This window comes from Chrysoperla carnea, chromosome 3 (genome assembly GCF_905475395.1).
Source record: "Chrysoperla carnea chromosome 3, inChrCarn1.1, whole genome shotgun sequence".
Lineage (NCBI taxonomy): Eukaryota > Metazoa > Arthropoda > Insecta > Neuroptera > Chrysopidae > Chrysoperla > Chrysoperla carnea.
Window position 1 is genome coordinate 69,827,400 of NC_058339.1, and position 26,797 is coordinate 69,854,196.

The 26,797-nt window shown below is 29.2% G+C and overlaps 2 protein-coding genes across 2 annotated transcripts in view; one reads left to right on the top strand and one right to left on the bottom strand.

Moving 5' to 3' along the window:
- Window positions 1-996: 996 nt before the first annotated feature.
- LOC123294472 (laminin subunit gamma-1) overlaps window positions 997-26,797 on the bottom strand; it is a 28,450-nt gene continuing 2,649 nt past the window's right edge. Inside the window, exons 2-15 of the mRNA XM_044875515.1 lie at window positions 16,327-16,591; window positions 15,605-15,906; window positions 11,946-12,120; window positions 10,938-11,072; window positions 6,659-7,500; window positions 5,886-6,429; window positions 5,606-5,803; window positions 4,953-5,244; window positions 4,720-4,840; window positions 4,383-4,653; window positions 4,133-4,311; window positions 3,631-3,872; window positions 2,168-2,372; window positions 997-2,101 (exon numbers count right to left, since the gene is read on the bottom strand). Of these exons, the coding sequence (XP_044731450.1) occupies window positions 1,151-2,101; window positions 2,168-2,372; window positions 3,631-3,872; window positions 4,133-4,311; window positions 4,383-4,653; window positions 4,720-4,840; window positions 4,953-5,244; window positions 5,606-5,803; window positions 5,886-6,429; window positions 6,659-7,500; window positions 10,938-11,072; window positions 11,946-12,120; window positions 15,605-15,906; window positions 16,327-16,591 (4,722 nt within the window). The 3' untranslated portion in view covers window positions 997-1,150. The remainder of the gene's footprint in view (window positions 2,102-2,167; window positions 2,373-3,630; window positions 3,873-4,132; window positions 4,312-4,382; window positions 4,654-4,719; window positions 4,841-4,952; window positions 5,245-5,605; window positions 5,804-5,885; window positions 6,430-6,658; window positions 7,501-10,937; window positions 11,073-11,945; window positions 12,121-15,604; window positions 15,907-16,326; window positions 16,592-26,797) is intronic.
- LOC123294473 (dynein light chain Tctex-type 1-like) lies at window positions 12,889-14,461 on the top strand. The gene is made up of 2 exons (XM_044875516.1): window positions 12,889-13,005; window positions 14,226-14,461. Exons 1-2 carry the CDS (start codon window positions 12,889-12,891, stop codon window positions 14,451-14,453), a joined length of 345 nt encoding a protein of 114 aa, XP_044731451.1. The 3' UTR covers window positions 14,454-14,461.

A 26,797-nucleotide genomic window follows, 5' to 3' on the forward strand; every position in this document is an offset into this window, starting at 1 on the left:
ATAAACAATTCTATTAAAAAGGCGGTTTCTTGGATCGATTTCGTAACTTTTAGAAAATATAATACTGAAGGTCTAATAAATTAAATTTTCACTCTATTTGTTAGAGAATAGTAGATTTTTTAGTTAAAGCAAGAAAACTGTCAAGTAAGGCAGATAATTTGAATATCAAAACTTGTAAAAAAGATGAATTTTTTCTGCAAAACACTCAGATCATAGATTATTGGTTCTTAGTCTATGCCTGTCTTGTTCCACTATGCCCTGATTTTTGTTCCCCAGACCTCAGACACGGTGAATCAAAAATTTGTTATCGAAGGAATGTCAATATATTAAGTTTGATATAGGGATTGATTGATTCAAGAAAGTAAAAATAAATAACTTTTACTATTTTATTACAATGTTTTAAAATATTTTGTTTTTAAAATTCCAAGCAGACTCGGATTCAAAAATTTGCAAACTTCTTCAATAGACCTTACCTTCATGCCATAGGGACAAGTGCAAAGTTTACTTTTTCGAACTGACAGCAACAAGTTGGACTTAGAAGATATTTGTTGAAACAAAAGTGAATTGTGATTTTAAAATTAAAAGCCCTACGATTCGGTAATAATGATAGAGAAGTTTATGTTTTTCACAATACACTGTAGAATGTTCAATATTAGGCCCAAATCGAGACTTGTACAAATCGATTATTTTCTCGATTCAGGAATTTTCCACTTATAATAATGTTGGGCGCCAAAATTTGCCGCCCTAGTCACTTCCACTCTATATGTATGGTAAATCCGAGTCTGACTCCAAGGACAGATTTTTGTTCACTGTGCCAGCCACACCTTGAAAATCGAGAATCATGAGGAATAGGTAAATGAATTAAATTTTGTAGTAAATTTTTATTATATACGTTTGTTTATACATATATTATAGATATTTTTTTTTATTTGGCACCGCAAATTCATAAAATATTTTTTTTATAAAAAAACGTTTAATTAAATACAATATATTGGCTAAAAGAAAATCATTTTTTTTGTATTTCTATTATTATGGCTTTAATATATCGGCGGGAAAATTCTTGAAGGAAAAATATTTTAATTATTATTAATATGATTTAAATATGTACAAATTATTATTAAAAAGTAAAAAATTAATTTTTTTTAGCAGCTTAAGGTTCTAATTTGGTTCGTTTAAAGCAATCCATCGGTAATGAGTTGCTAATATCTTTAATAATTTCAACATCTTTTTCTAATTGTGCTACACGATTTTTATAATTATCAATTAATATTGCCTGCCGCTGTTTTTCATCACGTAAATTTTGTATTTGATTATCTAGATTAGCCTCTAAAAGTTCTTTTTCAGCTCGCTGTAATTTTTGTTCTAATTCATCTAAATTAGCCGATGTTATTGATGGTAAATCATTTAGGATTTTAATAATTTCCTCCACATCATTTACAGCTTTTTTCACTTGATTTGAAGCTTCCGATGAATATTTACCAGCTTGGCCTAATTTCTTTTTCGCTTCTGATATAAGATCTTTATCATTTGTAGCTTGATCTTCTAATTTTTTCAATGTATTACCAGTTTCTGCAACTCGTTCAGCAAAATCATTCGCTTCAACACGTAATTTTCCAGCAACTGTTTTTAGATCATTTGCTTGATCTAACATACTATTTGTATCCGCTGCTAATTCAGTATAATTATTTTGTGCGTTTAGTGCATTATCTTTAGCATTTTCAGCAACTTTGTAAATTTTATTCAATGTGTTTTCAGCGTCTCGAGTTTGTTGTTGAGCTGCTTGCAATGCTTCTCGAATTCTTTCGACTTCATCGATTGCTTTCTGAGCATCTTGTTTATGTTGATTAACTTGATTATCATAATTACTTAGCGTTTGATACGTATCTTGTGCCTGTTGCCATGTTTCATTGCCTCTTTGTACAGCGTTTTCAGCAACAAAAAATGTATCGTCAGCATCAGATAATAATTCGTCAATGGTTTGTTGTTGTGCTTCAGCGCTTTGATAAAGATCGTTTGCATCTTCAATTAATTTTAATACATTTTCAACTGTTTCTTTATTGTCGTCTTCTAACTTATCCAAATTTTCGAGTAAATTCTTTGCCTGTAAACAGATTGGAAAAATGCTTTAGCATTTTAGATATTACAGATAAAATATATAAAAACTTACATCTTCCTGTTTCCATTCGGATTCTTTTTGTAATTGTTTAATATTAACTTGGGGTATATTTATTGCTTGTACTTCGTTTAGGATATTTAACGCTTCTTTGTGAACTTCTTGAGCACGATTTTTAGCATCTTTTGTCAAACGTTGTGTATCTTCGAGTTTCTCCTTAGCTGATGCAATTTCCGCACGTAAACTTCCAAGTTGTTCACTATAAAAAGCATTAAATAATATTTAAAGATCTCTCTTGATTGTTGAATTGGTCTTATGAAATGATAATAAATTATAATGCGAGTCACATTTGATATCAAAATCAGGGCCGGATTTATCTTAAGTGCCACCATATCTTATATAAATTAAGTGAAGGGTCGGAGCATAATTTCTGAATAAATACGTCATTTGTAGTTAAAAGTTTTTAACACGCATTAGCTGGGTATGTATCTGTGTACAGGAATTTTTGAACGCGATTTTCACACACTTCAAAACGTCGGATTGAATTGAAATTCTATATTCCCATACTTATCAGGACCGATGACAATACAATAATTTAGTAATTTTGTCAAATTATTTGGATCAGAAACTTTAGGATTAACGATTTTATAATATAAATAATTCATATAATTCTGGTGGAAGTCCAGATAAAATTTCATAACATTATAAATAGTTTAAAAACTTAAAAACTTTTGTAGCTAACTGAACTAAAAGTAGAAAATAAAAGTTAAAAAAAAAGCTAAAAAAACACGCTTTTTTAACTAGCTGAACTTAAAAGTAAAAAATAATATCTATAGGCTCAAAAAGCAAATAGAGTGATTAAGAAAAAAACCATTCATAACCGAAAATTATTGACAGATATTGGTAAAGTTAAATATCTTAAAAAGCATCCCACGCTTTTTTACGATAAAATGATTTTTTTTTTAAACTTATAGAAATTATTTGCTACTTTTTAGTTCAGCTAGTTACAAAAGCGTGCTTTTTAATTTTTTAAAACTATTATTTATTCTATTATAACTATATTATTGATTTTTAATCAATAACAAACATGAAAATGAAAGTTCTGTACTTATTTGTTACAGTTAATGTGATGAATAGTGGATATACTATTTCCACGTTTGGAATAATTAAACGTCAATCGAAAAAAAAAAAAAATATATACTATATATTATAAAAAGAATAACATTTTAGGCGAAAGAAATGCATACCCTAATACTCCGCGCTTAAAGTATGTAAATTAGTTATTAATATTTTAAATGCGATCAAACTTCTTAAAGCTTTTTCGATAGGGCAGAAAAAGTTTTTTTGCTAACATCTCAAATATTACCGCACTGGGCACTAGCTGCTGTAAATCCAACACTGGGTAAAATGATATCTCCAATTAAATACTAAGATAATGAAGAAGGGCAACAAGATGCTCAATTTTTGTGATGATGACTTTTGTGTTTGATGTTAAAAATTTGTGGGTTAATTTTTACCTCGTATTTTGTTGTTTATCAATAGCACTTTTAGCTGTTTTATACGCTTGTTGTGATACATCTTCAGCTTCTTTGGCAAGATTTAAAATATTTTTGGCTTCTTCTTCTAATGCATCAGCTTTTGTACGTGCTTCACGTGTAATATTTTCCATTTCTGCATTTTGATATCCATACTCACGTGATTTTGTATTTGCACGATCTAATGCTTCCTTTCCTTTCACGCTTAATTGATTGACAGCTTCCTAAAAATAAAGATCACAAAAATTCGAATAATATAGGAAAAAAGGTGTCTATACATTGTTTTATTTAAAAATGAAGACTTTTTGAAAAATAGTTGCTCATTTGCAAGATTTTTGCTTTATTTGAGACTTCCTCAGAGAGGACTTATATTTAGTAAGGTGTCTTTAAAACAGACGAAACGCGACGAGTTAGAAAATAACTTCTTTCATTTAATTTTATGCAGTTTCAAACGATCTAAATTCTAAATTATTCTGTTACATACGTTTAATATTTGTTTAGCTTGGGCGGTTATAATTTCCGTTTCTGTTACATTGTTGCTTGCTATATCCGCGTACTGTTCGACGATTGTTGTCTTATTGTTAATGCTGTTTAGTAATTCATCAATTGCTTCAATATGATTTTTGATATCATCAATTTGTTCAGTTAAAGTTCTTCCATTCACTGTTCATAAAAAAATTATTAGCGATCTTAATTTATATTCGTTATGATTGTAAATAAGTTATGATTCTTACCTTCAGTTCCTTGTTTTGCTTGTTCATTTAAGTCATCAATACGATTTTGAACTTGTTTCAATTTTTCATCAAATTCGCTACCATCAATTACAGTTGGATTATTACGAATTCCACTTAAAACCTCTTGTAATCGAGCCAACTTTTCTTGATGTTCGTGAACGGCTTCTTGTACCAGATTGTACGCTGGTGGACAATCAATACATCCTTGTTGACGGTCATATTTGTTCTCTTTGCATCGATCACATTTTTTACCTTCTACATTTGTGCGACACTAAAAAATTTATTAAGAAAATTTATATGAACAAAATTAAAAATAATTTAGAATATTTAAGCATACCGGGCATTGTCCTGTATGATCGCAATGAAGACCTGATGAACCGATACGATCACAATCGCAACTTTTACAACCTTCACGTGAGAATCCATATTTGTATTCTTCGCACTTATCACAACGCAATCTAAAATGTAAAAGAACAAATTTTCTTTAATGAACAGAAATTGGTCTATCAAAATTTCACAATAAATTCAAGCAAATATTATTAATAGATTATGTGAGTATTTGTAACGTACCCAGTAACACCTGGACGACAGAAACATTGTCCTGTACGTATATCACATGTGTTGTTAAATGATCCAATTGAATCGCAATTACATGGCTGACATCCTTCATCACTCTCAATATTGAAGTAACCGACTTCACATTGATCACAATTACGTCCATGTACATGAGGTTTGCATAAACATTGTCCGGATAATTGATCACAAATCAATATACCATCGTCTGCTTCCTGAGTACCAGGTGGATAACAGCTACATGGCTTACAGTCACCTTTTGGAATTGCTAATGCATCTCCATAATATCCTGAAATATAAATTGTTGGTTAACTTTTTATACAAGAAAATATTTTAAGGATGTTATAAGTTAGGTCTAAAGTTTGTAAATACTTTATGATAAAATTGAAGGTATTACTTTTTTGCAGTTTTTTACAGTAAGGAAATAATTTTGTTAGAACTGTTTGAAAAAAATTGGTTTGGATTTGATAAGAATCATTTTCTAGGATAATTTCGCTCAAGTAGAATGAAAATGAATGCGACCATTACGCGATATTCTATATATAAAACAAAAAATTATTTATACATAAAGAAAATTTTTTTTCTTTTACCATAACTGGCACAAGTCCAATACAATTAAAAAAAAATACAATAAATTTATTAAAACATACCTGGAAGGCATTGTTCGCAACTTTCACCATAAGTATTGTAAATACATTTTAAACAGGTTCCTGTAGTTCGATTACAATTTCCAACGGCATTAGTATCGATATTATGATTACAAATACAAGGTAAGCATGCTTTAACTGTTCCTAATAAACCTTTAGGATCTCCAAAATATCCATCGGTACATAAATCACATTGAGGTCCTACAAAAAAGCCATCATGTATATTCGTTTAACATAAAAACACAAGACAATTTATTGTTTAATATTTCTTAGCATTTCTTACCTGTATATCCTGTAGGACATTCCAAACAGATCAATTTTTCATCAGGCAATTGTATACAAGGTCCATTATTTGGACATCCACAAGGTTTACAATCATATCGTGTTCCAATCAGTGCATTACCATAATAACCTCTAGCACACAATTCACAATTATCACCAGCCGTGTTATGTTCGCACTTACAACGTCCAGTTTCCGAATCACAATGTTCCGCATGTTTATTACAATCGCATGGCTCACACTGTGTGAACGGTCCACCTAAAGCTGGTGAATGTCGATAACCAGCCGCACACGATTCACAAAATTGTCCCACATAACCAACAGGACATTCACACATTTCAATCCAATTTGCACTTTCGCCGGCTGCACCTCTAAGAGCTGATTCTAAACGGAAATCATCTAAGAAACCAACACCGCGGGGTGTATATGTTGCACGAATTCGAATTGCTGTTAGATTTGTTAGTATAGCCATAAATGCACGAGCAGATAATCTTGGTTGCCATTTGTATGCTGGATGTTCGTGTAATCTGAACTGAAATTCTTGGTTCTGAAAAAAAGTATTATAGAATTAGTAGTTTTAATTTTATTTTATAAAAAAATAGACCCAACTCCTTTTTACACGAATTTTAATTTGCAAAATTCAAATCAAGTCTTTATGGCAATATTTTTTTTTTTTACAAGCACGCTGAAGTGTAGCTGTGCGTCATTTAACATGCATTTTTGAAGATTGCATTTATCGTATAAAAAAAGAATTGGGTATAGTTCGAAATTTATACCTCTATGCTAGGTAATTTGTTGGACAATCCAAATATGGTATTCGATATTAAAATACCCGAACCTTCTAAAATGATATCATTAACAGTGGGTGAAGCACCATTTTCACCAATTCGCAATGAAAATTTCAAATCTTTATTATACGATGCTCGTTGATCCCCAAGAAATCGATCTGGTGCAATTAAATAAACCGGACCACGATCTGGTGCACTAACACCAATATTTTGCACTAATCCATTATAATTTAAGGGTACATTACGTCCTTGATCATCTAGTGCAGTCCAACGTTCGCTGCTACGATCGAAAAATGAGTGTAACGTCACTTGGGAGTATCCTGGTGCAATACGACATACAGATGAGTGTCCATAACAAAAACATGGAGTACATCCAAACTCATTATTTTCATCCAAATTAAAGAAACCAGGTTTACATTGTCGACATCGTTTTCCCTCGATATTTTCTTTACAATAGCAGACACCAGTGACAGGATCACATTTGGGAATGTTGTCTAAAGAACCTTCACGTAAACATCCACATTGTTTACATCCGTGTGGTCCAAAATCGTAGAAATTTTCCGCACAACGATCACATTTCTCGCCAGTTACACCGGGTTTACATTGACATTGACCCTTCCGGTCGCATTGTAAACTACGTGAACCAACTTCGTTACACTGGCATGGTCGACAAAAACCATCTTCTTGTTGGTAGTAATTTTCACGACAACGTTCACAGTTTGGACCATCACGATTTGCTGTACACTCTAAACAGTAACCACCGTGACCGGTTCGATTGTAGAGTGCTTCATCGAATATGCATCGATTTGAGAATCCATTACAATTGCAAGCTGTAAAATAAAAATTAATTTAGTTTGAAAAATTGCAATAAAATAGCCTTTTAGTATATCTTGATCGAGATGCAATTTGTATAAAGAAAGGTCATGAAAAATTTCCTCCGGCTCGGTAATAAAGGGAAAATAATTTATTTATATATAAGTAAGAAATGAAAAGGATAAAAATAAGGATAGGGAACGAGGCATGTATATCACCAGCATCAAAACTTCTGCCTTCGGCCTTTTCGAGACTAATGTTTGTTTTAAAGGTGCGTTTATATGTTTGTGTAATTTGTAGATGAAAGCTTGTACGAGTACAGGAAGAAGTTTGCATCAGTACAAAAGTTTATCATAAGCAAAATCTACCACTTGCAAATTATTTAAGCATGGCTTATGCAAATACATTTTAATTTACAAATTCTTTGTCGCATTATGAAGAAATTAAAAAGTCGCGTCTCTATAGATACGAAGCGAGTTCCGATTTTATAGGCATAGATTATTAATACACATAATTTACGGTAGGCGCAGTAGTATGAATTTGAGTAACTTCCGGTTTTGTGATCATATTGAAAATTAATATAGCTGTATTTTAGTATGAATCGGAATAATTTCCTATGATCTTCTTAGTCTAATTAGCTCAAAATGATCACTAGATTATAAAAAAATAATTTAAAAAAAATTGCATCTCGATATCTTCCGTAGTTTTTGTATGATAGACGTACGTATATGTATGAAACGGGTTACGATTTCATTTATACAAATTAAGAAAATAATTTGGGCACACGGGAATACAATTTTTTTTTTTTTTAATATGAACTGTAATTATTTTAAACGTTTAGCAAATTGGTAAATAAAAAAATTTCAAAATTTTTAGTTTTACAAAAAAATTCCGAAAGGTAAATTTTTAAAGTAAGTATGTATAAACGAAACTTTGATTTTTTCTACATCCGTGTAGTTCAAAATATTACACATTTTGGCTTAATATTTGATTTCAATTACATCAAATTTTCAAGAATAGTGAGCTTACGAATAAATTTCCTTATATGGAATTTATTTACGTATTTGTAGTAAATTGCAATTGACCGTAAAAACGCACCTTAGCAAAATAAACAGTTTAACAATATATATAATAAATTACCCGAATCACTGAACCATGGAGTCATACCATCCCAATAATTACAACAACATATTTGTATATAAACAATAATTAATAAACAAATTAATTTTAAAGACAACAAAAATGCGCGCATTATTGTGAGAAATATTAATTTTTCTCTTGCGTATGAATTCGATTATAATTCATAATTACATGATTTATCGCGATGTATGACTACCCTACTACAACTAACTCGTAAAGATAAAACAAATATGCAAAAACAATTTGTTTATAATATTTAAACAACAACAAACAATTTGCAAAGAAATTGTGACAAAGAAGAACTACTCGATGAGAGTTAACTTGACTCTGGGTAACATTGATAGTAGAGTAATAAGTATTTACAATTTCTTCTCCTACTCTTGGCGATCTCTGATGTATCCTTATATAGAAATGCCAGGTTAGACAATAACATACACAAGATAAACTTCTATCCCCATTATTGTAAAATAAATAATAAATAGAAGTTAATGTAATTGACAGGTTAAAACGAAATTTAATCCCCTTTCCCTTTCAAATTTGGGTATTTATTCAGAGTACGTAGATTTCAAACATGCAAAAAAAATCCTGCAAGCCGTATGACGTACGCAAAAAAGTTTCCAGGGGTTTTCTCCTAAGATAAGAAGTTGAAAACTGGTACATGACTTCGAGTTGATAATATTAAGAAGATGAAAGGGGTGGATTAATATTCTCAAATCGAGTTGGTATGACATTTTATAGCTTCGGAGAAAAGCTCTGGATTGCTATAGATAAAGATTGACAATTTTTAGGTAGGTTCAAAAAGTATTGATTCTAATTTCGTATTAACCCATCTCATCCGAAAATATTAAGGGGGTGAAAAGGGGAAGAGGGTTGAAATATTTGATAAAAATTATATGCCTTTTTTATGTCTAAGATAAAAAAAAGAGTATAAGCCTGTGTGTAATCATTTGCAGTGGTTTATTTTAAAAAGTAAATACACATACGATACAAACAATAAGTACAACAATTATTATGGTATTTTGTGTACATAAACGTTTTTATTGAATTTTTAATATAAAATCAAAAAGAAACAAAAACGGATTTTTATATTAGTATGGGACACATAGGCGTTTTCATTACAGGCAGTAAGATAGTGGCAGGTTTTCGTGCATCATATTCAAGATTCTACCTCTCTTACTTAGTTACTTGCAGACCTTGTACCTATATATTTTACAGGCTTCACGGTATCTGTTTTTACTGCTCTTCATTTAGATTTGACAACATTTTTCTCAATTTGAAATTTTTAACAAACGACATTTTTTACGATTTTTATGGTTTATTGAACAATTTTTAACGATTATTAGAGTTTATGTGAATGTTTAGCTTTGGTCACCCGTAGCTCGAAAACTACTCGTTAAAAATTTTGTGGCCGCGAGAACTTTTGAATAGAACGATCCGAAGAACATTTTGAATAAGTTTCACAGAAAGCCATTTTCCTATCTAATTACGCGGTGTCCTTTTCCTATTGGATGGGCTCATATGCCCTACACTATTATGGTGGGTATTTTGTGAGATTTTTTGGAATTAATTTTGAAATAATTTATATTGAATTTTTACTGTAATGTTTCATTTTGATAATAAATTAGAATTTTTTTTTTCATTTTGATTGTTGTACTGGAAATTTTGTTGAATACCGCGTCGGAAAAAACAAGGCAAAATTCAAAAATTCGACGTGAAGGACACGAAACGATTATATACGCATAAAGTTTGCACTTTCAATTAAAATTATTTACCGAGCGTAACATAAATACAAAAATTTAAAATTTCAAAAAAATTTTTTAAGGTATTTCCAGCAGGGTATTTGCAGTTCCTATGCTAAAGCTATGGTAAAAATTTTTTTCGGCAGAGTTTAATGAGAAATTAAGTTTAAGAACTGGATAGGGCTTTAAAATAAGAGATAATTATGCCTACGTTCCTAATTCTGTCGAGATTATTTTTTTATATTGTAAAAAGTAGCTGGGAGGACAGTGAGTTTTACAGCTAATATATTCAATATTATTCTAAGTCTGTGAAAAAACATAGGCCAAATCTGCAGACAAGTGTATTCATGCTGGAAATACTGCTTAAGAGAAAAAATTGTTCAAAAAGAAAAATTCAAAAAAATCGCACTGTAAATAAATTTTGAGCGTTAACGGATTATTTAATTATTACGTCTTTGTAACTGTTATGGTATCTTGGACTATTGGTGAAATGAAAAATATTTGAAAATTTCGTTTATAAAATGTTTGATCAATAATTACAAAAAAAAAAGTTATTGTTTATCTTTTTCACTTACGTTTACATTCATGTGCATCAGCAGTTGTGGCTCGTTTCCAAGGTACATCATTATAAAATGGTAAACACTCATTACAATCTGGACCCATTGTATTATGTTCACATAAACAAACTCGACGTCGTGAACCATCAGCACCTATTTTATTATAAATTCATCAAATTACCATCAATTTTATTTTACGTAAGTGGATTTGTGTATTAATTTTTAAAATTTTTGTAAACTACCGTCTATCATTCTATTGTCAGAAAATTGTTCATACAGTGTGTCGCATTTAAGATGAAGACACCATCATATTTTCATTATTTATAGGAATATGAAATTTTGTACAGTCATACAAGGTGATGAGTTACATTTTTTAAGATACTCAACCTAAATTTGATCTTTAAATTTAGCTTACTAAAAATTGACTAATAGGACCGATTCTTAATATTTTGTCTAGCGTCAGAGATTTTATATCAATATACCGATTTTCATGACAAATTTCACTTTTTTTTTTTCATTATTTTGGTCCATTCTAAAAATTATTACAAGTTCAGTTAATTTGTCCAGTTTTTACATTTCATAGCACACTATAGTTTCAAAATTAAAAAATAAACTTTTATAACTAGTCTGGGAATGTAAAAACTGGACAAATTGATAATTTAATAGTATTCAAATTAAACTTGTAATAATTTTGAGTAAAGACTAAAATAATGAAAAATTAAAAATTCGAATTTTGTTAACCTTCTCTGACGCTAGAATAAATATTAAGAACCTATCAATCATCCTATTTATCAATTTGTAGTAGGCTGAGTTTAAAGTTCAGATTACGGTTAATTATCTTAAGAAATGTAACCTATCACCCTGTATGGCTGTGCAAAGTTTCAAGTGGATATTCTTATAAATAACGAAAATATGAGAGTGTCTTCATCTTAAATGCGACACACTGGGTCATGCCTTAACAACGGAGATGATTAGTGTTTACTTTCATTTGACATTTGAGTCTAAGTTTATTTATGAATTCTTTACCTTTTGATTCAACACATTCAGCTGCATGTCCATTGCATGTACATCGAGCACCTACTGCAATATCAGAAATTGCATAAAAGTATGAGCGTAATACACGTGGATCACCAAATAATTCATCACCAAATGTATTTAAGCGATCTAATGAGATTCGAATATCTGTTGCTTTTACAAATTCCTAAATAAAATTGAGAAGAATTAAAGTAAAATCTTGAAATGTGTGGACAAATTTAAGGATGTGTGTGCAGTACCGAAATAGGGATTAGGGGACCATTCATTAACTACGTAAGAAAGATTTTAGCGATTTTTGACTCTCCTCTATTCCCATGTAAGGGTACATAAGATTTCTCGAACACCCTCCCTCTTCTTACGTAAGATTCTAGATCTCGTTTTTCAGAATAATAAAATGCTGTTAGAAAAGAATCAGTTACACTAAAACTCAAAGTTTATTATTTATAAAATTTAAAATGGATAAAAATAAACACATTTAAGACTTTTAATAAATAATAAAAAATTTATAAGAAAGCCATTCGACATCCGAGATGGAACTAGATTTATAATATTAAATTTCTACTTACAAAATATTACGTAAGAATGAGTTTAAGTCTACCCCCCTCCCCCAAGATAAGGGTATGTAGAGCCTCTTTATCGACGATACTATATTAAAAGTAAAAAATTTTTTTGCTCGGATGTTAATTAATTATCTTTATTTTAACAATGAAATGGAATGACGTCATAATAATGCAATGGCGGTTTATAGTGGCATAACTTTTCTTTATTCAGTTCAACTTTTATTCTAACAATAAAATTTCAAAAATATTCATTTCTGTCGGTTAATTGACAGTTAAAACTATAGTAATAATATACAAATAAAATTTTAAAGTGACATTGGAATTTCTAGAAAAAAAATAATTTTTTCAGATATTTATTATAATTTAAGAAAAAAATGTCGGAAGTACCGTCTCAAGAAGATGCAGATGTTTTTGTTATAGAAGATATTACAAAAATAATTAAGGAAGCGATTGAAGCTTCAATCGGAGGAGCTGTTTATTCTCATGAAAAAGTAAGTAAAGTTTAACATTAGAAGGCTTTTTATGGTTTGCTATGGAAATAGAATGGAAACATTTTACTGTTATAGCGGTTTGCCATAACTTTATCGCACGCTATTTAGCAGTGCGATATCTTTCTATACCTTTCCCTATTTTTCATTATTTTTTTTTAGAAATTTATGGAGATAAAAATCATATTTAAGTTTAACGGTTTTGGAAGATTTTTTGTAATTTTAATCGGCAAACTAAAAAAATTGGGAAACATTTTTATTTAATTGTTTCGATTTTTTAATTTTTTGGATTAATGGTCCAAGTCGCGAAAATCCAGTTCTTTTGGCTGCTACAAATATTCTATAAGATATTATTTGAAATCGATATGAGAAATCATCACATAATCTCAATTTTTGTATTGATTCTCAAGGGGGACGACCTCTTTAAAAAAATAGCAAACAATTTTTGGTTTCGGAATTTGATAAAACTCGGTACATATTTTTGAGAAATTTTGCTATAGCATCTCGAAAACTACTCATCTAGTCGTGTTTGCGTGTTTTTTAAGGATGATATCGGTAATATAATTCCAAAAATCAGGTATCGATATCATAAAAAGTTTGTTTGTATAAAAATCGCTTTAAGGTAATTCAAACTCAAAAACATAAATCTCCGATTTATTGTTGGTTAGTTTCCTTCGTTGTAGATACATCAGATATAATATTATAATTCCCGCTCAATTCCCCAATAATTCCTGATTTTCTCGGTTTGTGGCCACTTTGATTAAGAAAATATTTTAAATTAATTTTTTATGGCCAAGTTTGGATATAATTTTTTGTGAATGATTCCTATAAGGCGAAAATTCAGCAGATCTTACTCTTGATGTAAGTGCTTTAAGCTTATAAACAACTATCTTTTTGGTTGGTTGGTTTTTAGTGCAGCTAAAAAGTAAATATTGAGAATTAATTGAAGAGCTTAGTGGATGAACATGTTAAGTGAAATTTTCATGAAAATCGAGATTTTCATGTAGATGAACATGTTATGCTCTCCTTTAAACATAGCATGTTTCCCCTTTTCGCTAACCTTTCAAATAAAGCTATTTTCAGTGGATGAAGTTGATATGTATGCATAACTTGTTATGCAAGTTAAAAACTTTACAGCTGATTATCTCGATTCCACTTAATTTTCTCATAACATCTTCATCTCAAGCTCTTCAATTATAAACTTGTTTTTCTTATTTTTCTAGGTCAATTTTTGGGGTAATCAAATTGCCGATTATTGTTTATCACAATTATCAAATTTACGTAAAAATTTTAAGTATGTTGTTACATGTTCGATAATGCAAAAAACTGGTGCTGGATTACATACAGCTAGTGCATGTTTTTGGGATAACACCACCGATGGAACATGTACAGTTCGTTGGGAAAATAAATCAATGTATTGTATTGTTTCTGTTTTTGGATTAGCCATTTAAAAAATGAATTTATTTTTCAATGTTTTTATATTTTAAATAAAAGTATTATTTTTTTAATTTATTTTTTATTATTTTACCAGCAAAATCCTATTTTTATCATAGTTTATATTGATTTTAAGATTAATTCTGTTAAAATTTTCAGGATAAAACATTCTGATATCGAGGTCAGTTTTTTAATTTCTTTGCCTTGGAAGAGTTATCGAAAGGCCACACCTTTGTAGCAATAGTCTACAAAAATTGGCCTCGAATTTTTGACTTATCTGTCGTAGAATCTAGTATATTCATTTTCCTTGAATGAATCTATAAGAGTTCTTATCATCACGAGAGGAGTTTGCTCTATATAATTAATTAATTAATTTACTGTTAAAATTGCTTTTCCCAGTTGTAGGTTCATTTATATTTAGATCGCCAAACCAGGTGAAAGAATTCTTATCTTCACGAGACGTTTATATCTTGTCTATTAAGGCGCAAATTATATTCTTGTTAAAATTTCTTTAAACAGTTGTAAGTACACCGGAATTTATAACTAAAAATATATCAGGCTTTTGATATGGATGCTACCCAAATAAATAAAAAGTTATTAAACCATTATTTCTCAGGGTAAAAGCTTAAAAAAATTATTCGACTGAATTGGAATTGTTATTTGAAGGAACTTGAAGTCTCCAAAAGTTAATATGGATGGCTGCGTTCAGACGAAGTGAGCCATATTGAGCGGAAAGACATTACTGGCACCTGATGTATCTTCAAGAAAAAAATTGACTAACATAAGGTGCTGATACTTGCACTTTTGAGAACGCTCAGTTAATTAACACCTCAGTTAAAAGCAACCAATAGTAGATAGATATCTGGATTGGTAAACTTAAAAAATGTGAATGAAAGAATATATCTAAAAATATGACGTTATTACCATTATTATGGAATAAGGTATTTCAGAGTAATATTTTGTTTTTTGTCTACTTATTATCTACAACTTTTGTCGAACTTTAAATCTCATTTTCTAATCTTTCATTAAGAATAATTTTATTCAGAAATTAGAAATAACCCGGATTTTTGTCTTTGAAATCGCTTTTTCCTTCCTATTATATTAGTTTTGTTTTCGAAAATTCTAAATTATTATTTTCTAAATTTAAAAATATTTTTTTTTTTCTTACCTGTAACTCTTCATTAGTAGCAAAATTTATAGCATTTGGACGACCAGCCAACGTTGAGAACAAAACATTTCCACCTTGTAATGGAATCATTTCAGAATATTCCGATGTACACAATGGTTGAGTATCGTCACCAATCGGTGCAAATAGTGAGTTTGGTGCTTTATAAATATCACGACAACTTAAACTAAAAAATTGGTATGGTATCCATGGACACTCTTCACATACACGTTTATAAATTGAAAAACTTTCCGGTCTTGGTGAATAAAATTCCAATCGAACGTATGTTATATCGAAAGATTTACCTGAAACAAAAAGAAAATTATTATGTAAAAATTACTGTATTCATATTTTTTCATTCAAATAAGTTCTTTACTTCGTTGTCCTATTTTTTGGCCTGTTTTCCTCAAAGCATTTTCCTCAAAAATCCTTTATCTAGGCAGTTTATGTGAAAAAAATGCTACGTAAAACTCGATTAATTCTCGATAACTCGTATCTATGAAGCTATTCGTACCTATGGGAAAAACCTAACTTGAAGGCTGGATTCGCCCCTGATCGCTACTCGATCATGGTATAAATACAGTATGCTTTGATTTGTTCGTAGTTTTTTGAGTTCTTACTCTAGCTTTTAAACGAATTTAAATGACAAAAAATTTGAATGAATGAAAAGAAATGAATAATTTTGCTGGTATGATATTTAAAATATAATTATAATTCGAACTTACCAAAACTTAATGTTAAATTAACTTGATTTGGATATTGGATATCCTCGTACATTGTTTCTGATTGCCACCACGTAACATTATCCTGACTATGGATATCAGTTAAAAATTCACTACCATGATCACCTTTTTTACATAACTGACATATTCGCCTGGATTCGGATGGATTTGTTTGTACACAAAATTCAATAGGACCATCTTCACCACACGTGTTTGTAGCTGTTATGTGTGCAGCAAATGCAGCGTTTTCAAATCCAGGAATACATTTCTGGAACAAATAAAAGCTTGTTTAAAAATCAATATTCACAATATTTTAATAAAAAATTTTTGAATAAAAATATTGCACATTGTTTCCAATAAATTTATTTGGTGGGTCTTTTTAAGTCAAACTTATGGAAATAGTGTTTTTCCATTTTTTTTGTTTAATCGTCTCCTAGGGGCCATTTATTAATTACGTAAGGATGATTTTGGCGATTTTTGACTCCCTCTCTTACCTCCAGCCAAGGGTACATAAGATTTCTCGAACTCCGCTCCCTCATCTTACGTAAGATCTCGTTTTACAGAATAATAAAATTTTGTTAAAATGATCAATAATATTAAATTTCGATTTACAAAATATAACGTAAGCATGGATTAAACTCCCCTCCCGATAAGGGCATGTAGACTTTTTTACCTTCGCCCCCTCGGGATCCTTACATCCTTACGTTATTAATGATCGACCCTCTAAAAAAGAACGACCATGACAGCAGCCTTTTTTTGAAACCGTTCTGAAATGACCATAAAATAATAATCCTGGCCCTGGATCTATATATATAAAGTCTTTCTAGACTTGAAAATTTTTTAATAATTTTATTTTTTCATATATGACAGCAAAAAAATTCACAACAATCAGCTCTCCTATTATTTAATGTTAATTGTCATTTTTTGTACAGTATAGGCAAATGTTATATCGTTTTAGTACATAACTTTGCTTATAAAAAAACAAAATATATATATATTAATTTTTAAAAGTTTAATGCAATTATTAACGTTTAACAATGGGTTTTTACTGCATACAAATGCATTAAATATCAAATAGAACATTTATTTAACAAAGAATTTATCGTCACCATTAATTTAATTAACGATAAAATACGACTCGTTTATGTGATAATTCTTATTCTATTGCTAATTGAAATTATTGTAAAGCATACAAAATTGCATTATCATTTATTTCACCGCTTATTAATTAAAGTGCACAAACTTGTTTTATCTAAAGTTAAATCAATTTATTATCATGTATCTGTTGTAAGCATAAATAAAATTTTAGCAAACAATATTTAGGCCAGAATTAAAATTCATTATTTGAAATTGCAAGTGGTTTTATATTAATAGATTTACCATATTTATAATTTAAATCATTTTCGAATGAATTTCAAATTGAATTAAAGAATGATTTTTTAACCAACACAATTCGAATAAAAAACATGTTCATAAGTCTGTGGGTTGTTTTAGTATACGAAAATATTCTATTAAAAATTGACGAACATTAACGTAATCACAGGTCATAAGGACGAATAGTAAAATGATCATTCTTTATCAGTTGTTTTATTTAAAACGGATGTAACTAGACAACTGATAATTTTCCTAAATGGATATTATGCTTGTCATATGTACAACAATTTAATAATACTTCATAAAATAATACCCGTTATATTTGAACAACTTTAGGTAAGATAATTTTAATACAATAACTATATTTTGATCTGATCTTCTTCGGGTTCATTTACGTTACATACCATGGAGGTTTTTTTTAGAAGAGTATTATTATTGCTTACCTATATGAAACTAATGATACAAAGAACCTGGTATAAATGTGAGCGCAGATCTTATCGATGCCATCCATTTGTGAAAAAAAATTTACTAGCCCGATTCCATTGTTAAGAATCAAAACGATCAAAAGATGATATTAGTAAATCGTGAGATTTTGCTCCCGATTTATTCGTTAATTTTTTTACGATATACCATTTTTTCAATTTTTTCAAATTTTACTAATTAAAGTGAATAACACGTGAATTAAAAATTTAAAGAAACCCCTGACACAAAATTAGGACTGGTCGATTCGTTTATGGCTTCGTAATTCCTAAACGAATAAACCGATTTTGATATTTTGTTTGTTTGAAAGGTATTTTGATCGAGCGTGTACTTAGCTAGGTATGTTTCAAAGAAATTGCTCATAGTACAACAAAATTAAATAAAAAATCATGGTAATAAAGAAAAAGTCTTACATCTTTGAATTGTAAGACACAGTTGTTTAGTAGGTTGTACAAATTTCGCACCAAAATTAAACAGTGATGTTTGCGCAAAAATGTATCAAACAAAAGTTGTTTATTTTTTTATAAGGAATAACTTTTACATTTAAATTTTTATTCTATATCTAACGATTTACAAGATAGATCCTTATTCATTTAAATGATTTGGCAAAAACACACCATTTTAAAATTGGCATATCACTTTTTTTTAATTGATGCATAGTTTCTTTTATGATTTGTAAAAAATGATTTTTGTCTTTTTAATTTCCAAAAAAAAGGATCCTACCCCCTCTTCATGAAAGGTCGTTTTTCTGATAAGAAATTTTTACAATCTTATGCAACTGGGGCAAAAATTTTATAACATCAGAATATTGAAGTTTTTGAAATCGGCCTTAGAAAACCTCGATAATAACTTTCTATTCGAATTACCTTAAAAATATTAATAAAAAGTAAAATTAAATCGTACGCCACTGTCAATATATATTTATTAATATTTAAAACCAGCTGCAAGCAACATGTTCAATATTTTGCGGCGGCATGCACTTGACTTAATAGCTTTCTCTGTTCAATTTGGGTTTGGTCTTCTTCTTCCTGAGATTATTACTGGATGTTGTTATTACAAGGAATATATGTATAGGGACGGTTTTTTTTTATTTAACTATTTTACATATATACAATTATTTTTCTATAACATACGTGTGGTGTGGGCTGTTATACGCATTCATAGACTTACTTAAGTCAATATTTAATAGATTCGTTATGTCAAGAGTCTCTTTAACTTTTAATAGAGATAGGTAAATTTATGGAACGTGTTTCCTTTTTGAGAATTTAAGTTTTCTATAAGTCTTTATATATAGTCGATGAAATAAATGAATGAACTGTCGATTTTTTGAGCAGTAAGGTGGATCGGGATGTGATTTTTGGCATTCGATTTGTGAGGGCCTTTACAAACTTTGTGAGAACTGGAAACTAAATACGATGGAAATGAGTCTAATTTTGTTCCTCATTGGTTTTGGAAAGATAAAATGTAAGCAAAAGATTCTTTTTTCGATACAATGTATATGTCACCGTAATTTACGTCAGATTTTAAACGGGCTACCAAAAAGCACTGCAACTAGCGCTAACTCAACACCTATTGACGAAAATAAATCGATAGAGGTTGGGGTGGTTTTTGGTCCTTTTTTGGAAACTAAATTTACAATTTGTTGTAAATTACAATCTTACGTTGACATATAAACAGTGAAATTCATCAAAGGTGTCAGTTCAAATTGAAATATTAAAAATTAAATAAATAGTTTTAATAAAATAAACTTATTGAGCATTTTTTTCCATAAAATTGCCGTCAAACTTTATAGTCCAGAAAAGTATAAGCAATGTATTAAAAGTATATAAATTTTGACTAGAATGAGCAAATTTTTCCAAATGTCCACGATTTTGTTGCTCTGCTATATTTCTTCTAATGAATTTTAGAAAAACATAGAATTGAAAAACAATAGGTAAAAATTGCAAATGGCAAATGGGCTAAAATAAGGGTCAAATTTTGAAAAAATAATATTCAATTAAAAATTTTAAGAAACTCCAGACATAAAATCAGGCCTGATCTATTTGTTAGTGGTAATTTTATCGAGTGTATTTGTTTCAAGAAAATTTACTCAGTTGTTTGAAGATCGTAGTCTCTTTTCTAGTTGTTTCGAATACGGAATACTAAACTCGCACTTAAAACAAAAAACATTCTCAATCAAAAAAATCAATATCGAATTCGTAATCAGCGATCAAAAATACCTCCTGGAGCACAGTTTAGATGATATATATTTATAGTTTGCCGTTTTTGTGCCAAAAAGTAGAATTTCCGGTCTAAAATGGTACGATTTTCGGAATACGTGGCAACATCCGTCTAATCTGAAATCAGATTCATATTCAGCGCCCAAAAATACCTACTAGATGACAAGTTTAAGCCAAAATAAGCATTTCAAAAAAATTATGGTCTACATATCTCCCCCTCCCCGCTGGACTCTTATGCCCCCCTGGGACTAAGTTAAATTGGCTGAGTTCCCTGGGGTCCTATAAACACGTTACAAAAAGTTTCATTATAATCGGTACTGTTTCCTATTTTTTCCAATATCGACCCTTTTTTCCGGATTATATATAATATAGTAGAGTTATTCAGAATGTTACATAGGATTGTCTAGCAGCCTTCTAAAATCTAAAGTACAATGTCAATTGAGGGGACACCTGTGTATTCATAGATATAAAAGTCAATATTTAATAGACTTATAATATAATTCAAAGACTTTTTAACTGTAAAATAGTGTCATATTTATAATATAAATATGTTTCTCTGTAGATCTTTTTTAATAAACTTCTACCAGTTTAATGATCTTGCTACAGTCTCCACACTCTTCTTCAGTATAATGAATGTACTTCGTGTTAGTTTTTATGATGCTGTGTGTTTTTATGATTGGGTTATAAAAAAAAATTATACATAAATCATAACTGCATTACAATCTGAATGAATTCATGAACACAGATTTTTTAAAATAAAAATATTTCTTGTTATTTAAAATGAAACAAAATTTACTTCTTTCTTATTTATATGTACCTAGTCCAGTCAAATTATGTTCTTACTTTCTAACAATAAAAGCTATAGTCGAAAAAAAAATGGTTTACTTAAAATTGAATTTAATGTACTTTGTTAAGCGCGAATCCAGAAAATCGCGAGCAGAAAATTATAGAGCGGGCGCTGGATGGGATTGAGTGTGCAAAATAAAAATAATAAAATAAACTTCTTCGTTTTCGAGATATTAACAGTTTAATGTTTGGAAAAACTCCAAAAAAGCCATTTTAAAAGCAGAAAAACGGGGCTCACAATTACATTTTTGAGCTTATCAAAATTCTAAAATAATGTTTGAACATCCTTTATAAAGTTCTGAAGAGTAATTACAGATTCTGTAATTCTATAGCCTCAACCTTTAATTCTTTAAAGATGTTATAATTCTTATTAATAACAGTGTGTAAGACTGAAATATTTAGTACCTCTGTCTTACTCATTGTTAATAATGGGAATTAAACATCTTTTTAAGAATTGAAAATTGAGTCTCTAGAATGAAGTAACCTGTATTACTCCTAACCTGTTACTCCTGAAGTAACCTGTTTTATGAAGCCGTGTTTTTTTATTCATAAATTTTGGTTTTAAATTTCGAAAGTATTTTCTAAAAATTTTGTTTTTGTTTTTTGGTATTGTTTCTAAAGACCACTAGTCCAGGTATATTTTATAGTTTTGGAGAATATCGACACCAAAGGTTTGAATTAATTTGCGCCCTCACGAGTTAACAGCGATGTTTACGAAAAAATGTTCCCTACAAAACCTATGCACAATTAAATCAGCTAGAACTTTTAGTTAAACTTTTTTTTATTTAATGCATAATTTTTTAGTAATTTGTAAAAAAAATTGAATTCTCCAATTACTCCCCTCCCCCCAAAGGGGATTGAGTCTGCTCCTGAGGGGTCGACTTTTTGGTAGTTTCTAGTTAAGTTTTTACAATCCAATAAACAACCATGGAAAATTTCAAAGATTCAGCACTTTTTTCCTTATAGATATTTAGTTTCATTGTACTAATGTGTGAATACACAAATTCAATGATAAAAATTTTGGAATGCAAAAATGGTTTATCACGCTCATCGAACATTATTTCGCCTATACATAAGCTTATTATGTACTCCCTAAGCGATTTTAAAACAAACACGTAAGATACATACTAATGATATCCACATGTAAAGAATTATGTAATAAGAATAACCTTCACTTAACACTCATGTGCTGAATCACGTTTAAGGGGATCCTCTCGTTTGGGGTAAGAAGACAAAAATTCATAAATTTCATAGAATACTTTATTAATAAAATATTTAATTTAAATGGGAAAGATATAATTATAAATAGGTTTCCTAAATTAAGAGATCACATTAAGAATTATCATTATTCTTTGCCTAATTAAAATATCTATGAATATTCATTTTGCAACCATTTGAATTCATGTAAATTTTTTTTTAAATTACCTTATTAAAGAGAGGATCTCCTTAAAAGAAAAAAATTTTTGATAAAACACATATTTTTAAAACTTTTTTTTTTTATAGAAAAATATCAAAAATTTTGTAAAACAATAACGAATTTATCTGTTTTTTACATAATTTTTTTTAAAAGAAAGGGTCAACTAACTTTACTAGTTCAACTTTTATCATACTAAAAAAAAATGAGTATATCTTACTTAAATATGTTCCATTTTTATTCTAAAACATTTTTTTTTTTGATAAAAACTCATTAAATAAAATTCATTCATACTAGTTAAAAAAAAAGTATTCGCATTCTTAGAACATATAAATTCTTAGGATAATAAATTTTATAAATTAAAAAAAAAATTATATATTTTTTGTTTTATTAAAAATTATTGATTAATAATTATATAAAGAGTTTGGTTAATATATATAGTGAAAACGCTTATCAACTCATTTTTGGTCAGATAAAGAATATTTGACCAAACGAATCGTCCTGCTTTTTTAGTATTAATTATCTTTAATATTGATTATCCAAATCGAAAATTAATTTTAGGTAATTTTTTACGATTTGACTAAAAAATTAAAACAAATTATGATTTCGTTTAAAAATAAAATAAAAAATTTGATTCTCGATTTTCGGATTTTCTTGAGTAATTAAAACCTAAAAATCACAAAAATTTAGATCATTAGACTATTAGACAAATAATTTCTAAGAAATTGCTTGAATTCGAACCGATATCTCAGAAACTATGCGTCTAATCATCAAATTAACCCGATTATTGTATTTTTTTTGTCAAAAAGTATTTTTTATTTAAATATTTAATTTAAGTTCATTCCCAAAAAGTATTATTAATTTAAAACTAAAAAACGTATGTAAATCAAATATGGTAAAAGCGGTTGGAAAATCAGGTAATACCATAAATTGTATTGTGACAAAAACCAAACGTGCGTGCCAAATTTAAGCCCGAGAGTTTCTGTGGAAGTGAGTGAAATATTGATTGCAAATGTGAAGTTAAATAAAAGCTTTTAAAAAAAATTAATAATTCGAATACTTAAACGATAAATTTTGATCGGAGCCCATCAATTTTCCAATTCTTTAATGAACCATTAAGTATGTTAGCGTTATTCCGATTTATTGTCGCTATAAAAGTTTTTAACTATATCTGCTTGACTGGTAGGTAATGTATTATTGATTCTAGTATTGTAAAATAAGAATGATGAATATATATTTTACAATTGATTAAAAAGAAATAAAACACGATTATGATTTTTAATGAAATAATTATTAATTTATAGGTGTATATACATAATCTTAACTAATAATATTATAAATTACGAAAGAAAATCTGTCTGCTTGTCTGTCTGTCCGAGCCGGTTTTGATAAGATATGGTATGGGGATAACTTGATCCGTGTTAGTAAGTAAATATAGAAAAAATTAAAAAAAAAATCAATTCCTAAAGGTTTTAAACGAGATGAAAAATGTTTGTATTTCATAAACAATATACTGTCAGATCCAAGATTTAAGAGCGGGTAATGGGGTAAAAGGAAAGTATTGACGGGCGAACGGCATAACAAGGTAAACAGTGACGCCGATGGCAGAAGGTAGAGTTTTACCATTCTGTGGTTTTGTCTAGCAATCATTCTATTATTAATTATCCAAATGTGTATTAAAATTTTGAGAATTATATATGAAGAAACTTCGTTTAGCGAAGCATGCGAATAACGACTAGTAGAACTTATTACAACTATTGGACATATATGGTTATATATTATAACAACAAGAATTTATTAATGGATATTTTATAAGTTAATGTGTGTGTATTAGGTCACTATTGTTGCAAATAAAAGTGTTTTTCAGAAAAAAGGCCTTTTATTATAGTATAGCGAACAAATCGTATACATATCTTAATGAACATTCGTTAAATCATTTTTTCCTACATAATCCGTCGAAGTTCTTATCAAATGGAAAGACTATTATTGACTTTATAGAGTACATTTATGCAAATTTTCGTTTTCGCAACATTTTGTGAATTTCCTTAGATCAGATGTGTCAGATCACTCGAGTATGGTGATTAGGTAAAATCTGAGCGTTGGATTTCCAGTCTTAGAAATGATAAGGGTAGCATAGAGGCGAGCAGGAATTTATTTTATTATATTTTTATCTCATTTTGCTAACTTATTTTTAAGTGTTTAAGTAATGCTACTGAAGAGGATTGCCAAAACAATCGAAACCTGTCTAGCTAATTAATAATAATTTTATAAATCTAGCTAAATATTTTTATTGTAGGCACTAAAGGGGATATATTTTTAATAAAATGCATAATACAGCCCAAAAAAATGCTCATCTTAATTTGAATAAGAAATTTTGAGACAAGATTTTCCTTAAATTCCAAATAAAACGAAAAAAAAGAGTTACTGGAAATGTTGCAAAGTGAAGATTTAAGAGTAGTTTATGGTTTTTTCTGCAGGGTTTTTACGCTTAACTTTTTAAGTTAATGAATTTTTTTCTTTAAGAAATAGAGCGATTGTTAATTATTAATAGCTTACCTGTATTGAACTAGGTCAAATGACCTTCAAAGGAATCAAGAAGAATAATTCAGGAAATAATCGAAATGTATGTTTATTCATAATTATGCGGGTCGGATCGTAAGTTAAAAAGTAATATAAAAAAGCCCTATAATTAAAATGTATATCCTTTTACAATTAAAATTAATTAGTCCATTCAACAATTTATTCTTAAATCATTTTATAAATTATACGCATAAATCTTTATAAAGCATTAAAATAACTAAAACGGTCCAACAACAAAACTATACCTATTCAATTTGTTTGGGTAAAAAAACGATAAATTTTTTTTTCAAAAAAAGGTAGGCTTTTATACAATTAAACGTTAAGGTAAAATATACTTTAATGGGAATATATGTTATCTGAGCATTAAGTTGCTTGAATGAAGAGAATCTGAATTGATGCATCATTGAAGCATAGGAATATAATTTCCAGTTTTGCCTTCTTTTCTGTTTGGGGATGCTGATTTTCTTTTCATTGAATATACAAGGTGGGTCATTATTGCATTTAATTAAAAGAAAATACGCTTAAATTTTATCGATAATTGTAGGTCAAAGTCATGGACACAGATGCGAATGTCCTCTATTTCCCTTGATAACTTTTGGCTAAAGCATTTTTCCGTCGTTAGCGTGTTTTCTTTTAGTTAAATGCAATTATGACATATTTTAAGTCGCATTTCCTCCAAAAGCTGACGATTTTCGAAAAAACGGTATGGATGAAAAATGTTAGTATTTTTAAAAGGATCAACTTTCTAGTTTAAAGTGTTAAAACTGAAAAACTAGGTCCAATCTGATGTCAGAACACAATGCCCTCCATCAAACTCTGCAACTTTTCAGTTATTTTTTATTGGTTAGCTACAAACGAGATTTTTAGGTGTATAGATTAAAATGGCCCACACTGTATACTCCGTGAATGAAAGCCAATAGCGCACATTTAACATCTCATCACAAGATTGACGTTATATCGATTTTATTAAATCAGGCCTCAGTATAGAATTGAAACGCGCTTAAGTCAATCAAAAGATATTTGCCGTTCTGAACCTGATCAGCTCCTATGAAAAAAGGTCTCAACTATGAATAGGAACTCTTAAAAATCAGTGGTTCAATATTTTTCGGCTAAAACTAATTATGTTTTTCTCAATGTACGAGATTCTAAAGATATTTTTAGAGCTTTTAGACTAAGTGTATACATCAGTTCACAATCGAGATTATGTTATTGTTATAAAAATTTCTTTAACAAACTTTACTTATATCCTTATATGGGTAACAACTTATTTATGTGCTTAGATTTAGATACATATTTGACGTGTATCAATTGAATTGAAGTTTGGAGTAATTGATATAACAAACGCTAGGTGCGTTAAATTTAAATTTAATCTACACATTATCGACAGCAAATAACTTAATAAATAAAAATAAAAAATAGTTTTAACTATTTTGAAAAGGGGTCCGGTGGAGGGGACTGCTCTAGTTGTCTTATTGTAGTTTCGGCCCTGATTATATATTATAAATTATATGAATACAAAAATTATTCTGTTTTAATCAAAATTAAAACTGTATTTTTCTTC